This window comes from Curcuma longa, chromosome 7 (assembly GCF_044706935.1).
Source record: "Curcuma longa cultivar G26 ecotype Majalengka, Jawa Barat chromosome 7, ITB_CL_G26_1.1, whole genome shotgun sequence".
NCBI classification, from domain to species: domain Eukaryota; kingdom Viridiplantae; phylum Streptophyta; class Magnoliopsida; order Zingiberales; family Zingiberaceae; genus Curcuma; species Curcuma longa.
Window position 1 is genome coordinate 3,661,281 of NC_133867.1, and position 15,988 is coordinate 3,677,268.

General features: G+C 38.8%; 3 protein-coding genes across 3 annotated transcripts; 1 reads left to right on the forward strand and 2 right to left on the reverse strand.

Annotated features, from left to right (window-relative positions):
* Nucleotides 1-4,051: 4,051 nt before the first annotated feature.
* Nucleotides 4,052-7,176, reverse strand: LOC141832305 (protein CONSERVED IN THE GREEN LINEAGE AND DIATOMS 27, chloroplastic). Its single transcript, XM_074719796.1, is given in 8 exon segments — nt 4,052-4,345; nt 4,457-4,602; nt 5,792-5,827; nt 6,185-6,280; nt 6,367-6,444; nt 6,512-6,664; nt 6,734-6,937; nt 6,940-7,176. Coding segments are annotated over 8 exon segments (933 nt in total). The 5' UTR covers nt 6,997-7,176; the 3' UTR covers nt 4,052-4,182.
* Nucleotides 7,177-9,906: 2,730 nt separating this feature from the next.
* Nucleotides 9,907-11,775, forward strand: LOC141831895 (small ribosomal subunit protein uS14z/uS14y/uS14x-like). The gene is made up of 3 exons (XM_074719312.1): nt 9,907-10,060; nt 10,340-10,439; nt 11,627-11,775. Exons 1-3 carry the CDS (start codon nt 9,999-10,001, stop codon nt 11,633-11,635), a joined length of 171 nt encoding a protein of 56 aa, XP_074575413.1. The 5' UTR covers nt 9,907-9,998; the 3' UTR covers nt 11,636-11,775.
* A 51-nt stretch (nt 11,776-11,826) lies between these two features.
* Nucleotides 11,827-12,590, reverse strand: LOC141831894 (uncharacterized). The gene is made up of 3 exons (XM_074719311.1): nt 12,405-12,590; nt 12,107-12,314; nt 11,827-12,008 (listed from the first exon to the last, which is right to left on the reverse strand). Exons 1-3 carry the CDS (start codon nt 12,451-12,453, stop codon nt 11,963-11,965), a joined length of 303 nt encoding a protein of 100 aa, XP_074575412.1. The 5' UTR covers nt 12,454-12,590; the 3' UTR covers nt 11,827-11,962.
* Between the last annotated feature and the right edge of the window lie 3,398 nt (nt 12,591-15,988).

Consider the following 15,988-nt stretch of genomic DNA (forward strand, 5'->3'; position numbering starts at 1 on the left):
GTTTATTTTATAGCTTGTCTCCTTCTTTCTGTCATTAACTTCAAGGAAAACCCTCAGTTGAGGCAACCTATCAATGGCCACTTTGTGTTTGGAAAACCCATCAAGAAGCAACCACTCTTCCACTGACTTTGCTGTTATTGCAGTATCAATGTACAACATTTGCAAAATGTACCTCTTAGCCATAGGGGGCAATGATCTGAGAACGTAGAGCTTGTCCAGCTGCACATCCGGCAAAGCCGCCACCATATCCATGAAGTTCTTGGCGACGATCCGCACCTGCGGCATCTTCTCCTTCCGTGGGATCACAAATCGAGGAGCAGGGCGGCGTGCTCCTTCCTTCATTGCTTCGTACCAGCAAGCCTCGGTTGCAGCCTCTTGGTAACAGGTCGGCTCTTCAGACATCATCAGCATTATCTCATTCTCTTCTTTATCAATACCAACCACTTCCTCAGTGTTGGCATAGATATCAGCAAAGGACCTAAAACGGACTGGCCCTTCATCAGATTCAGGTGAGGTAGTTGCATGAGTGTTCGATGATGATGTAGATGGACTTGATGCTCCTGTCGATGATGGTGTAGATGGGCTTGATGATGGTGTAGATGAACTTGACGCTCTCGTCACGGTTGCTGTCGGTGGTGTGGCATCTTCCGCCCCTGCCTCAATGTCTGCTGCAACAATCACCTCGTCGGTATTGAACGCATCCACCACCATAAATTCTGGTAGGTCTTCTTTATTATCAGCACCTGCGTTCCATATCCATTCACTATTTTCTTGAAACACTACATCTCTACTTACTTGTAGCTTGCCATGCCTTGGATCAAACAGACGATGAGCTTTGCAGCCCTCCTCGACACCCAAGTATACTATGGGTGAACTTCTGTCGTCAAGTTTCTTAAAGTGAGGGGTTGTGTGTTTCACATATGCAACACAACCGAACACCCTCAAGTGGGAGAGATGTGGCTTTCTCCCCATCCAAGCTTCAAATGGGGTACGCTCTCCTAGCGCCTTAGTTGGGAGACAGTTTAGTAGATAGACAGCATGCCTAACCGCCTCTCCCCAGAACCTTGCCGGCATATGTGTACCCTTGAGGAGAGATCTTGCCATGGCCATAACGGTGTGATTACGGCGCTCCACAACACCATTCTGTTGGGGTGTGTAGGGAGTCGTGAGGTGCCGCTCAATTCCTTCATTTTCACAAAACCGAGTGAACTCCGTGGATAGAAACTCGCCGCCCCGGTCTGTTCGGAGTGTTCTGATCTTGTACCCAGTCTTGTTCTCCGTCAAGACTTTGAACTTCTTGAAAGCTTCGAATGCGTCATTCTTTGCTGCTAATACAAACACCCACATCCACCTTGTAAAATCATCAACAATTAAAAGAAAATACTTATTACCGGCGAGTGTACATGGTGAGATTGGCCCGCAAATATCAGCATGGAGAAGTTCTAACGGCTTCTCTGCTCTAAAGTTTGCTTGGTACGGGAATGGTGACCTTGCATGCTTGGCCATCACACACACCTCGCAAAAGTTGTTTGGCTGGGGCAATAGTGGTACACCAACTGCCAATTTCTTCTCCCCCAAAAGCTTCAAGTCCTGGAAATTGACATGTCCGAGCCTTGCATGCCATAACCAGGTTGGGTCTTCTAGGCTTGCTATGAGACAGACTTGCTTGAATGTCTTCAAGGTTATCTTGTACAAGCGATTTTGTGTTCGCTTTACCCGCATCAAGAGCTTCCCGCTCCTATCAATCACCTTCATGGTATCTCCTTCCATGTGCACCTCGTTCCCAGTTTCTGTCAATTGACCAAGACTCATAATATTACTACAAAGTTTCGGAATGTAGTATACCTCATGGAGAGCCTTCTGATCGCCATTCTTGCATTCAAACACAACCGTTCCCTTGCCCATTATCTCAATGGTTGATCCATCGCCAAATCTCACCCTCCCGGTGATGGTTTCATCTAGTTCTTGAAACTTCTCGCGATGACCGGTCATGTGGTTGCTAGCACCGTTGTCAAGGTACCAGACGTCTTTATCTTCTCCATTCTCAACATTGCGATACATATTCGGTAGGAACCTTTCTTCGCTGAGTAGAATGGTATCCTGCCGCTCACGCCTTGTGTGAGACTCCTCGTGGGACACTGTCATCATCAGTGCTGGCTCTTCATCGGTGGCACAAGTGAGGTGAGCCTCATCACGACGCTTGTTGTAGCATTCAAACGCATAATGCCCCATTTTCTCACAGTTGAAACATTTTATATGTCTCTTGTCATGAGCGCCATTGCCGCTAGTGCCTCCTGCACTGTCTTGGCGCTGCATACCACGGCCACGTCCGCGCCCTCGCCCACGCCCACGCCAGTTGCCACGACTGGGATTGCTGGATCCATGCCCCTTGTCTCCTGATGAAGTGCTCACGTTGCTCCCCTTCTGTCGCATTTGCCATTCGGCATGAGTAAGGAGGAGCTCACCTTCAGTGTTGTTGGTGTTGTCATGTAATCGTAATGTTCGTTCTTCATACGCCTTCAGTCGCCCTATAGCCTCCTCAAACGGCATAGTCTCAAGGTCGTGGAACTGCTCAATACCGGCAACAATAGGGAAGAATTTATTAGGGACAGAATCGAGCAACTTCTTTACCAGAGAGGAATCTTCAAGTGTGGCACCAAGGGTGGAGAATTTGCTGCTCATGGCGCTGAGTTTGCCAGCAAACTCATCAATCGTCTCGGTCTCCTTCATCCGGAGGGCGTCAAACTCGCTCTTCAATGTTTGTACGCGTGCTTTCTTCACCCGATCACTACCAAGATACCTCGTCTTGAGGCTATCCCAGACTTCCTTCGCCGTCTTCTTATTTGCAATCTGGAGAAGGATGTCTTCGGGGACACACTGCAAGATATATGCACGTGCCTTTTTGTCCTTCTTTGCATCTACCTGGGCTTCTTCTGCTGGCTCCACCGTCTCCCAGACTCCCTGGGCATCAAGAATCGCCTCTGTCTTGATTGCCCACACAGTGTAATTGTGAGGGCTTAGCATTGGATAGAGAAATGGCACTCCGCCGTTCTCCTTCGTAGCAGCTTGTGGAATGCCCGACATTTTTGTAGAATCGTGGATTCAAGGCTCTGATACCAATTGTTGGCTCAGAATCTACAACCCACGCCCGAAGCACAAAGCAAAGAGAACAAAAACAACGAAAATTAAAAAGGCAACGAGAAGAGGAAAAGAGAGCAGTGCCTTCACGAAACAATTTTATTCTTGCAGTGAATTGATTTTCTACAACCTTTCGAGTGGTATTTATACACCAAACAAGGATAAGAATCAACGTCACTTAAGCCACAAAATAAATGCCACGTAAGTCACTATTAACGTCACTAAAGCAATAAAATAGGAAGACTAAGTCAAGAAATTATCAAGAAAGGAAACGTTGAACTCAACCTTATCAGGATTATTTGCTCACACCAACTTCCTCTAGCCGATCGACCTCAATCACCCCAGGCACAACCCTCTCTTATCCGTCTGCATATTGTACTGTAGTAGGTAGTCTTCCATACTTATCTCATACTCATTTTGACATTGTTTATGTGGTTAACAAGTTATCTCAGCTTACACATCGTCCTAATAATGAGCATTGGAATGTTGTCAAATGCATGTTAAGATCTATATGGCACCATTGATCAAGGCCTTCTACTTCATCGTCAATCGTCTCTTACTCTATATGTCTTCTCTGATACAGACCGAGATGGAAACAAAGATGCTTTTACTTTCACTAGCGCTTATATTGTTTATCTTGGACAAAATCCTACTTCTTGGAGCTCGCAGAAATAACACACTATTGCTCGATCCTCTACTGAAGCAGAATATGGCTTATGTTGTTTATCTATAGCGGCCACGATTGTCGAACTACGTTGGTAATTGTCTTATCTTCTCGACGATTTTGCCTTCTCTTCTAAAATTCAGTCATCCTAAAAGTACTCAATCTTGCTCCAATTTGGTGTTTCACTCTCGTATGAAGCATGTGGCTTAGGACTATCACTTCATTCGTGAACAAGTTCAGAACGATGATCTCCGAGTTACACATGTGTCTTCTGCGGATATCGATATCTGCTTAATTACTATGAAATATTTGCAGTATTATATATGATGCTTCTGGGAAGAGGAAGGCGAGGAATACAATTTAATTATAGATCTGTTCTTCTAATTCAGCAAATCGTCCCATTTGCAGTATTGGCCTCCTGCTAAGGCACGGTAGAAGCGATCCCGGCAGTAAACTGGCCTTCCATCTGCTGCTTCAGCTGCTGCAGCAGCAAGGTCGTCGTCGTCCTTGACCTCTATTGGTAACCTCAGCAGCTCTTCCTTTCTGCATATATATGTAAATTAAATGACTAGCAAGCCCGCAGTACGACGTACTTCAAAAAGGTCCACACTTGGAGAACATTGCTTAGGCCAGTTTGCTGATCTGAGAACATACCTTAGATTATTGTTTCTGTTCGACAGAAAACCAGGATGCAGGAAGTCTTCAGCTGGAGCAGCAAATATGAACAAAGATACGGCGCCAACAAGCAAAACTCCGGTCCCGACTAATGTTTGCTTCAACAACTTGATCACTGGTTTTACCTGATTAGCAAAGATATAGAATGGTTGTTCAAGTGAATTAAGTAATGGAAATTATAGCAAAGAACTTCATCCATCCTAATTGATACGGTTGGTCAAGATGATGTGATTTTTCTGTAGATCAAGGTTAACAGTCCTCTAAGGATCAAGGTCTAAACTGAAGTGTCGACACAAGTCAACACAACCCCGACCGCACTAGCAATCCGAGCTTGAGCCATGGAATTATGTGGGTTCAGCTCACACCTTTTCAACAGACCCCCAGGACCACATCATATATATACTTAGTCTCAGCCCACCTTGCTTCAGCCAACTTCGTCTCAGCCAGTGTCATCTTGGTTGACCCGTCTCGGCCAACGTCGTCTTGGCCAATATCGTCTTGGCCGATCCCGTCTCGGCCGATCCCATATCGGCCAACTTCATCTCAAGTCAGCCTCATCTTGGCCATTCCAAGCCTACAGTCTCCGTCACTCCGCCTCATTCTGTGACTCATCCTGGACCCGGGCTTCTGGCATGCTAGCATAGCACACCACCGCCCAGGGAAGGACCTACCTACGAGTGTCACAGATTTGGTCCCCTCCGATACCCTCCCTTCTGCGTAACCGTACAGAGGGCGTATCCGATTGTCAGACGTAGTCTCCCCCAATACCCCCTATTACGCATAAGGCCAAAGAGAATATATATGCTAGTGTCAGACTTCTTCCCTGCATATACAACCAAAATACAAGGGGAATGGAAGGGAATTTCCTTTTGTGGCAGACGGTCATGTATGAAAAGGAAGACGTCACCCTACCCCACGGAGGGAATCTCAATACAGATTATAAAAGGACCGGCTTACCGCCATATTCGAGGTTCAATTCATGAGACTCTACTTTTCTTACTAGCCTACTACTTGCTTTTGTTCTCGTTCACCTCGTTCTCACTGGAACCCTAACTTGAGTGTCGGAGTGGCTTGCCGGGACTCCCCGACACCAATCTAACCTCTCACTTCAACTTGACTCTGATTCAGTTCTATCATTTTTATCATTACTGAGTACCATATTTGGTACACTAATTATTACTTCTACCTTGTAGAAACAAAATCAATCTTATTCATTTTTATCATTAAGTACATTAATTTTGGTTCTTTCTTAGAAGATTTTCTTCTTAGGAATTTGCCTTGTCATAAAAAAGGCTAGGAATAAGGGCCACATACCTTATAAGATCCCAAGAGCCTATCACGAGCCAGTACCTAACACAAGAAAATTAATGTCACAAATTTCATTTCTGCACCATAAAATAATTATATATATTCTCTAACTACAACTAGAATATTATTGTTTAGTCCAATACAACTAAATCATAGCTTTGCATTTTCTTATTGGGCAAAAAATTAAATTAAATTAAAAGTGTACGTATTTTCCATATAAATCACTTTTATATAGCAACAAAATATTGCTACAATCATTGTAACAGTCATTTTCGATTTTGATCTTTTTACTGTTATTTTAACCTTTTAAAAGTGATTTTTAATCAACATTAAAGTAATTAATTTTTGCCCATAAGATATTCCTTAATCCAAAACACACTCTTTCCCATTGCTAATTACCTCAGGTGGTTTGGCCCACATTTGCCCATCATACCACCCAGTTTCTTCGTAGGGTATCACTGCTGACAACAGTCTGTTGCCAACATAACTCCATCCCTGCCATATGCAAAGAAAACTACATGTCAATTAATTAGCGATCAAATTTTAATCCTAACACATGAACTGCAATTATATATATATACCAAATAAATCCGCAGCAGGACTAGAGCCACCAGGAGAAGAGTGCCAATTCCAGCTGCAAGGACAAACTTCAGTGGTTCCTGCACTTCATTTCATCTCTTTAATCATAAACAGAAAGCATTCAGTACTAAAGGTTTAGGGTTTCACCTTGGAAGGGCTAAAGCTTGAAGCTGCAATCGGTGCTCCTACAACAGTGAACGTAAGCAGCGATAAGCTTCCGATGCGCAAGAGAAAGTCGGCGGCGGTCAGCTCTCCCCATGAGTAAAGCACGCCGTCCTTCAAGGCTTCGTACTCATTGACCTGTCGATCGGCACACGGTTATGAGATTGATGTTGCAGTAGTGAGTACTGGAGCGACGACGACACTCACGGGCCGCTGCTCGAAGGGGACCTCGATCTCCAAGCCAGGGTCCCAACCCTGCCCTGCGAAGCCGCCGGCGCTGCCGCCCCCGGCGGCGTAGTCATCTTTCATGGCGTAGCAAAAGCGGCTGCTCCGCCGCCTTGTGCAGCTCGCGGGGCACTTCCACCCCCAGACTTTGAGCGCCGACTCGCCGTGGCGCCTGCCGCCGGTCGTGCCGCCGGTGTCGCTCTGACTCTGCTGATTCCGCAGCCGGAAATCTGCAGCCGGAGCATAGCTTCTTCAGCTGATCTGGTCTTCCTGCAAGCCAAATTCCAAGGAATTGGGAGAGATGTTGTGGACCAGAAGTAGATATGGCGAGTGTTGGAGATCTAATGGATGATCCGCGAGTGGGGATTGGATCTGGTAGAGGTCATTGTTGAGGGACGGCTGGCTGCTGGATTCTGTGGCAGATGTGGGAGGTGGCGGGGCACGAGGCGATTGGGTTTCGAGGCAGCGTCGACGCGTGCTCTGCCTCTGGAAGTTCCACATCGGCCCCGTGCACGTCGCAGGCTTTTTATTAAAAAATTTTGGGCAAAATAGATATTTTTTAAAAAATAATAAAAAATAATAATAAATAAAATAATTTCCATAAGTGATTTTATTTAAAAATATCTTTTATTCCATCCAGTAAATATTATTCGATAATTATTTATAATATATTTAAGATGAATTTATGAATCCACCTTTTTGTAGAAGAGTGTAAAAATTATTCAATAATTACTTATAAGATATTTAAGATGAATTTATAATTTAATTTAATTAAAATAAATAATTTTTCATGTTGGGATAATTATCGAATAATTGTTAGGCATTATAAAAGTTAATAATTATAGGTAATTACTAAATGTTATAATTAAATTTTAAATTTTGGATATTATTATATCAATATAAATTTTATCAATTTGATTAAAATTATTTAACTTCATCAAAATTATTTTAAAATAATTATAAAAATATTATATATTATAACAGCTATATAATAATTTTTTTACATAAAATAAAAATTATAATAATTAATCGTAACTATTAAATCATTATTAAAATTAAAAAATAAGCTGCTACAATAACATTGAAATAAAATATATTTCGAGACAAAATCGCTAATGAAGTGCTCTTTATTTATTTATTTTTTTTTTGAAAAAGAGGTGCGTGTCCATTTGATGTTTCTTTTGGGATGTAATTTTTACCTAAATTTTTTTGTAAGCTAACTATTATCGGAGCACCACTATTTTTTTATATATTTAATAAATAATTTTCTTTCATAATTTATTTATCAAATATAATTTATTTATGCTTAAAAATTGATCTTTCTTAATATTTATTTCTAACGAGATTCAAATGATCCTTTTAATTATTTCCAACTTATAAATATTCAAAAGTTAACTTTTAAAATATTTAAAATCCAAATTTAAATCATTTTATTGTTCTCCGCGGACACCATGGCCCCTTTAGTTTAGAAAGCAGGTTAAAAGTAACGTTTTTTTTTAAATAAAAATTAATTAAATGTGTCTTTAAATATTGTTTTTTATTTTAAACAATAATTTTAAAATATAAATCTCGTAACTCCCACAATATTAATCTCGACGCTGCTTTTAGAATAACTTCTTTATTAATCTAAAAACTCCCCGTAATATTTCCTCTTCGCTATTAAAATGTTCCTACAATATTAATCAAAATGTTCCCACAATTAACCGAAATTTGAATTGCTTATTAAATATATATGTTCTAACGGGATGTGGTAGACGGTTAAATCATCAGTCAATAAAGTATCTGACTTACGCGAGACTTCATTTCCGTCGGCGAAGGGATTTGAAAATAGATTGAGCGAGAGAGATTGGTGTCGAGGAGTCTCGATAGGCCACTCCGACATTCAAATTAGTATCAGTGAAAGTAGATGAAAAGTGTAAACAAAGACGAATATACGTATAGTTGCTGAAATTGTTGAGAACTTTTCTCATACCTATTGGAGGGCTTATATACCCACAGGAAAAGCATCTCCACGTCGACTCGAGGGAGGCCTCTGCCGAGGCTTGAGGAGACCGACTCTGACAATTGCTGACATGAGATTCCGACATGAGACATCTGAGGGATCAAGTTTGCTAATCTCGTAACCGTCCTATGGTGCGACAATCGCTAATTATTCTTACCTTTTAGCTATATGCACAAATACGAGGGTATCCAAGAAACCAAACCTAACAATCTTGTAACTGCCCTGACCCTTTGCAAGCACCACATATTTGAGAAATTTTGGTAGTTTCTACGTAGGGTAAAAGGTGGCGATCGAGATGGAGCACGGAGAGATGAGGTCGAGATGAGGCCAAGTAGCTAGTATAACATATGGAAGCTACCTAATAACTACTGTAACATGTTTAAGATTTAGAATTTATACTGTATAAAAGTTATCGAGTAGCTGCTACAATGTGTAGAAGCTGCTCAGTAATTCTTATAACATTTTTATGATGAGTTTAAAGTTTATGCATGATTTAAAATTTAGGATCTCTAAATATTATTATATTAAAATATTATTTATTAATTCAATCAAAATTATTTAAAATTTATCAAAATTATTTAAAATAGTTATAGAAGTTATTATATAGTTGCTACAACTATTGGGTAGCTTATTTTAATACTCAGCTTCCACACAATGTAAATCATAAATCATAATTCATTCTAAATACATTATAATAATTATTAAATAGTTTTATAGTAGCTATTAGAAAATTTCGTTTCCACATTATAACAATTATCAATAATTATTATAACAATACTTATAGGTCAAAGATATTTTCAAAAGAAAATGACTATGATTTCCTTTTATTTTTTAATATTCATTTAATATTTCTCTTAATTTGAAACGCTCTTTTAATTTTTATCTATAATTTTAATTAAATTTATTATAATAATATTAAAGTCGGAGTTATTTTGATTAAATTAAAAAATTCAAGATTTTTTAGATTGTAAAGACTTTTGGAAAAATGGGAAATCCCTGCTCTGATTTAGTTTTTTGTTTCCTTCCACAAAAGGCGACTTTTTCCTATATTTTTCGTTAAAAAAAATAAAAAAAACCGTGGTCTAAAATAGTTTTTCGAAGACCCAAACTAGGGTTTCGCTTTCCTTGATGCTATAAAAGTGTCCTCCCTCCTCCCAATGGCCCGCCTCTCAAGTTCGCCGCCGCCGCCGCTGCTTTGGTTGTTTTGCTTTCCGATACGAGCAAGATCAGCCGGAGAGAAGTGAGATGGGACACTCAAACGTCTGGAACTCTCACCCCAAGAACTATGGCCCTGGATCTCGGAAATGGTAAGTGGATCCATCATTCAATCCCGTCAAGTATGGCAAATTTCCCGATCCATGTTCCGTGATCAGTTCGTTGTTTTCCTTGTAATTTTTTTTTTGTTTTGGTAGATTAGAGGTTCTGAATTTGCTTCTGAGACCAAATGGATGCTTTAAACCTTGTTTTTGAAGATCACAAGTTCCTGTTGTTTAAATTGAGATAGATGCTAGCCCTCATAACTGGTTTCCTTCAATTTTTTTATCCTTTTTTTTGTGCGTCTAATGTTTGTTTACTATTTCTTGTAGCCGTGTTTGTGGGAACCCTCATGCAATAATCAGGAAGTATGGTCTCATGTGTTGCAGACAGTGCTTCCGCAGCAATGCCAAGGAAATTGGCTTTATTAAGGTACTTAAAACATCTTTCTTGCGATAACTTTGAATCAGTAAGCTTGTTTACATGTCCTGTTTATCTTCTGCCAACATGTGTAAGCATGATCTGGTGGAAAATTTGTCTGTTATGCACATTTTCAAGCATTATTAGATATTGACCAGACTTTCTGTGTTTGTTAATTTACTTTTTGGATTAGCAAGTGCTGAAATTGTTACACTAACACTTTCTATAACTTTAAATTTGTATGTTTTTCCTTCACGAACTTTTTGGAACAACCTGAAATTGTTACACTTTAACTGATTCCATTCAACCGTTAACATTCCATTGGTTCATATATTAGAGATTCAGGGCAACACAAACTGATCTATCAAATTCTAGAGGGAAGATTGTTAGATCCAGTAAAAAAGCTATATATATTTCTGTTTGATTTACATGAATTTGGTTCCTAGGCCATTCGAAGGGGGTTGGGCATGGGTAGGTAGTGAAGAATTGAGAGTGTTAAAAAGAACATATGCACTCAATAAGCACAGTACAGGTGCTAACATCCATTTGACTATAGTATGCTATGCTTGCAAGATATTAGCACCCTACAAGTTTCGGCAGCACAATGTATTCTGTACTGATTGCTGAAGGTGCCATCCTGGTATGATATTTAGGAGTCCCTTGTAGTATCAACCTCTGCAATAGACAATAGTGTATAAATCTTGTGAGGTTTTCTTCCTTCCTGAAATCACATTCTAACATCTGAATACGAACTCAAATCAAGATATCTCGATACATAGATTTCCTTCAAAAAGAAAACTGTAGTCGTAGTGGGGATTTGATTAGTCGTTCAGTTTTATAATTTCTAGTTTTTCACTCTCTATTAATGTTAATACATTTTTTGAGGAATAGCTGCAACAGGTATGCATATGTACATATTGGATTTCATTCCTTTCAGATATCATAGTCCTATTCCAAAAGTTCAAAGTGGTTCTAACTTCATAGTATTTGCAGCTGCATATTTTCATTTCTGTTTTTATGTCTCCTACCTATATTAAGCTTTGTAGGCCAGTCATTTTGATTAATCTTTAACATTTATCTTAATCTACTCCCAGTGGTTCGCCTAACACGGTTGAAAACTATAATCCTTATTTATCCAGCATCTTAATCACTACTTTCATTTGATTTAATCTAATTAGCCTTTTCAATTGTTCATGTAGTATCGTTGACGACGGGAGGATCTTCACGCGTTGCAATATGTAGTTTGGTTCTGTTTTTACTCATTCATCTTTAAATTTGAACTTCGGTTGTGGTTGAAAAATGCACTGAGAAATAGTTTGTTTTGAATGCATTGATTGTCAACTCGCAAGCTTACTTTTTGTACAACACTTTAACACGCTTTATTAGACAACAAAGAACGTGAAGACGATAATATCTCAATGTAAAACCACCAGAACACACCAGATCGAGGTTTTCTAACAATTCAGATGAAAAATAAGAACAGATGAATAATTACAACATATTTTCCTGGAGGAATTTCAAGTTCTTATCCACTCTCAGAGGCAAGCGTCCAGAAGGCAGCAGCAACAAAGAGCAGCCAAGCTTCAGAAACCAAAAAGAAAAATCGGTAAGAGACTGGATTCATTTTCTTATAAAGGAACAAAATTAGATCAAGATTGATCTATTAGCCGGGTCGTTACCATTCCTCGAGGAAGGTAGGCCCGCTGCTCTGTTGCTGGTGCGGCGGCGGCTGTGCGTAGGGCGGCGGATAACCCTGCTGGGGATACCCCGCCGGTGGATATCCTTGCTGAGGGTACCCCGCCGGCGGATAACCCTGGGGAGGATACCCTTGGGGTGGGTATCCCTGCGGGGGGTATGCGTCCTTGGGGTACGCCGCCGGCGGATAACCTAATCCGCCTCAGAGAAGAACAAAGAAAAATCATTCAGATTCCGAGACCCGATTCAAAACCAGCGAAATCGACTGGGATGGGAGATTACCTTGAGCGGGAGGGACGCCGACGGGAGGCTGTTGGTTGTAGTAGCTCATCGTCCTGCTCGATCTTCCTCCCCAAATCCGAGGCGACGGCGAAAGAAGACCAGACGAAAATAATTTCTGGAGGCGGAGGAAGAAGAAGCTGCTGGTGTAGATAATGATTAGAAATGGACGGACCAGACGAAAATAATTTCTGGAGGCGGAGGAAGAAGAAGCTGCTGGTGTAGATAATGATTAGAAATGGACGGCTGCGATGGGACGAGTTGTTGGGAGCGTGAAGATGGGGCCGTCCATTTCAAAATCGACAGGTAGACCCGGAGCGGGTAGTGGTGGGGACGATGAGCCGGTGGCAGTTGCCTGCATTCAATTATTTTAGGTTAGCTGTAATTTTGTTCACATTCATTTTTTTAATAGAAAAATGTTTTAATGTTTTTATTGACTTTGCTGGAGATCTTCACGGTCAACTAGCTATAATGATTTTTATTTTTATTTTTAGATTTTAAACATTTTTATGAGTTTCCATGGAAGATTACGAATCCATTTTTCTTTAGCTTGATTACTTGTGTAAAGATCAAGAAGTATTATTCAATATCTTTTTTCGTTTTTTGATTTACCTCTTCATAAATGATCGTAGGATCGAACATGTGAGATCATTGGAGTGACAGATTTCATTTTTTTTAGAAAAATAATAAAATATTATTTTTTTTAGAAAAATAATAAAATATTATTTTTTTTATAATTATTGTGATTATATATTACATTTATAGTTATTTATACAAATAGAAGATATTTATTGAAGAAAAGAGAGTGAAACTCAGAACTTATGTGGCTATCTTATTGATAGTGGACTAATCCCTATCAGAAGAGACTGAAAACTCAAATTCCATACATGCTAGATGGCCAATCAATTGATCAAGTGAGAAGTCCTCCGGAGCATAATGTGGTGGTAAGAGACAAACTGCTTCTCCTAAGTAATCAGAGTTTAAAATTCACGTAATATGCATGCAGTGCTTGAATAACTAATAATACTAGGATATCACGTCAGGAGTCATCTCATTTTTTAAATTTGCTTAGTAGATAGAATGTGAAGTCATACAGTCTACTTCAAAATTAATCGGTGTAATAAATTTGAATTTCAATATATAAGATTAATTAAATAAATAAACTTGAATAAGTGATTAAATTAAATGAATAAATTTGGATGTATATATTTAATTTTTTAATGTTGAAGAACAAAGATTGTGAATAATTATTCATAAATAAATAAATTTAAAATATAAAAATTTTAAATTATCAAATAAGTTTAAATTAAGAGTTTGATAATATCTATATGAATCAAATTTAAATCAAACTCATAAAAAAGAATTATTTAGACTTAATTTACTTTAACTCGATTATTTTATCAAATATATTTAAATAATATAAATTTTTATACGACTTGATTCGTTTAAAGCCTTACTTCTATAGTATGGATCACAATGTCATAGAAGGGACATCTAATAACTAAGCGTGCGCAAAAAATTAATTAAATTAAATTAATTTAACAAATTGATCAAATTTGAAAGTTTGATTTAATTAATTCAAAATTTTAGTTTTTTTTTTCAATTTGATTTTGATTTTAAATTTTATAAATAGATTAAACTAAGACATCATCAATTGATTAATTTATTATAATGATATATCTTAATCAGACACAATTTAATTGAAAAAGAATCAGATTATTCATTTCAGTAAAAGATGGAATCCTAACCATCTCATACGGTCGATCTCACGATCATTTGTAAAGAGGTAAATCAAAAAGTTACAGTTGACTATGACGGAGGAGGATATTATCTTGACTTTATCAAATTCGACCTTTACTCACTTCAACAACTCTGCTCCATCATAACCAACTCAACTATGCTCCAAGGATAAGAATCCGATTGTTCAATCTCATAGCATCATCGTCATCACCATTCGACCGACCGATTGATAAAAACAAGTTTGATTAATTTTGATAACCAATCGAATAAATAATTCCTATATCAATTAATTCAGTTGATTCGAATTATGATAAAATTTAATCAGTTAGATTTATCTTTACAAAAATTTAATTTAATTGATTTCGATTTAGGTTCGTGTGCTCACCCATGCATGCGGGCGTTGGCAAACCGGCCCGTGAACAAACAGTGCGACTCGACTCAACTCAACTCAATGCGGGAGGCGCTTGCACAGTCGCATCACCGGCCGGCTCATGCATGCCGCGTACTTTCCAACTGATGCGTCGTGCTTTGAATGGGCGCTCACCGTCCCTTACCACGATGAACAAGGACCAGGCACATGCATCATGGTCGCAGGCTGCTGCTAGTCCCTCGTATTCTATTATTTAATTTAATTTCTTTTTCTATAAAAATATGAAATCTTCCGTCCAACGATCCTACATGATCGATCCTACGACTATTTATAAAAAGATAAATCGAGAAACTATAGTTGATCATCGAGATTCGAACTCTTATATTCTTTTGCAAGTCTACTCTGTCGTAATCAACTCAGCTATGTCCCAGAGGCAAAAATTATATTTAGTAAATTTTTTATAGTGATCGGTCTCACTGTCAAAACGAACCCATATCAAAAGCTACATGTTGTGGGATTTTTTTATAGTGTTTAGGGGGCCAACTCAGCTATGCCCCAGGGCAAAAATTGTATTGGATAAATTTTTTATAGTGACAGACTCTACCATCGAAACGGACTCATATCAAAAACTACATGTTGTGGAATTTTTTAGAGGTATGGTATTACTATGTTGATAAGAGAGCTTACTGCCAAAATAATATCTTAGTCAAGAGTTATATATTGTTAAGAGGATTTGAATTTGGAACCTCAAGCAACACATATCTCTATGCTTACCGTTTGAGATAATGCACTTCGACTCCTTATTTAATTTAATTTCTTGTGCTATATAAAAGGTGATAATGTTCAGATTATTTAACTCAACTCGTGTTGTATGTAACCATTTATATAGTTTTCGGGATATAACTGAGTTGATTACAATAGAATAAAATTATAGAAATGGACAAAAGTTTGAATTTTGACGAAAGCGAGACAATGCTATCCTTTGTCGTGATCAGGTATAATTTTTTAATTTATTTCTTTATAAATGGTCATGAGATTCATCGTGTATAGCTGCTAGAATGATTGGATTCCATTTTTTAGAGAAATTTATAACAATCTATATATCATTTGAAAATTTTCTCTAACAGGATATTAGCAAACGGACAAGAGCATGTGTGGTACTAATTAACTTTTGTCCGTCTCAATTGTACTTGGATTAACCATTAATGCATGAGCAGTTAGCACAGCAAGCAATGAGGGCGCACACTCTCTCTCTCTCTCTCTTAGTTGTCTCCTTCCTCAAGATCACCAGCCGCTAGCAATACGATACGCCCAATGCTCAGAACACAACCCTGCGTTCTGCTCTGCGTCTACGTGAAGCATGGCTGCAGGTGCATGAGGAGTGAGGACTAACCAACCTCTCTTTATTATTTCAGTTTTACACTTCTGATAGGAGGAGCTAGCGGTAGAGGTGAAGAAGAAGAAGAAGAAGAAGGAA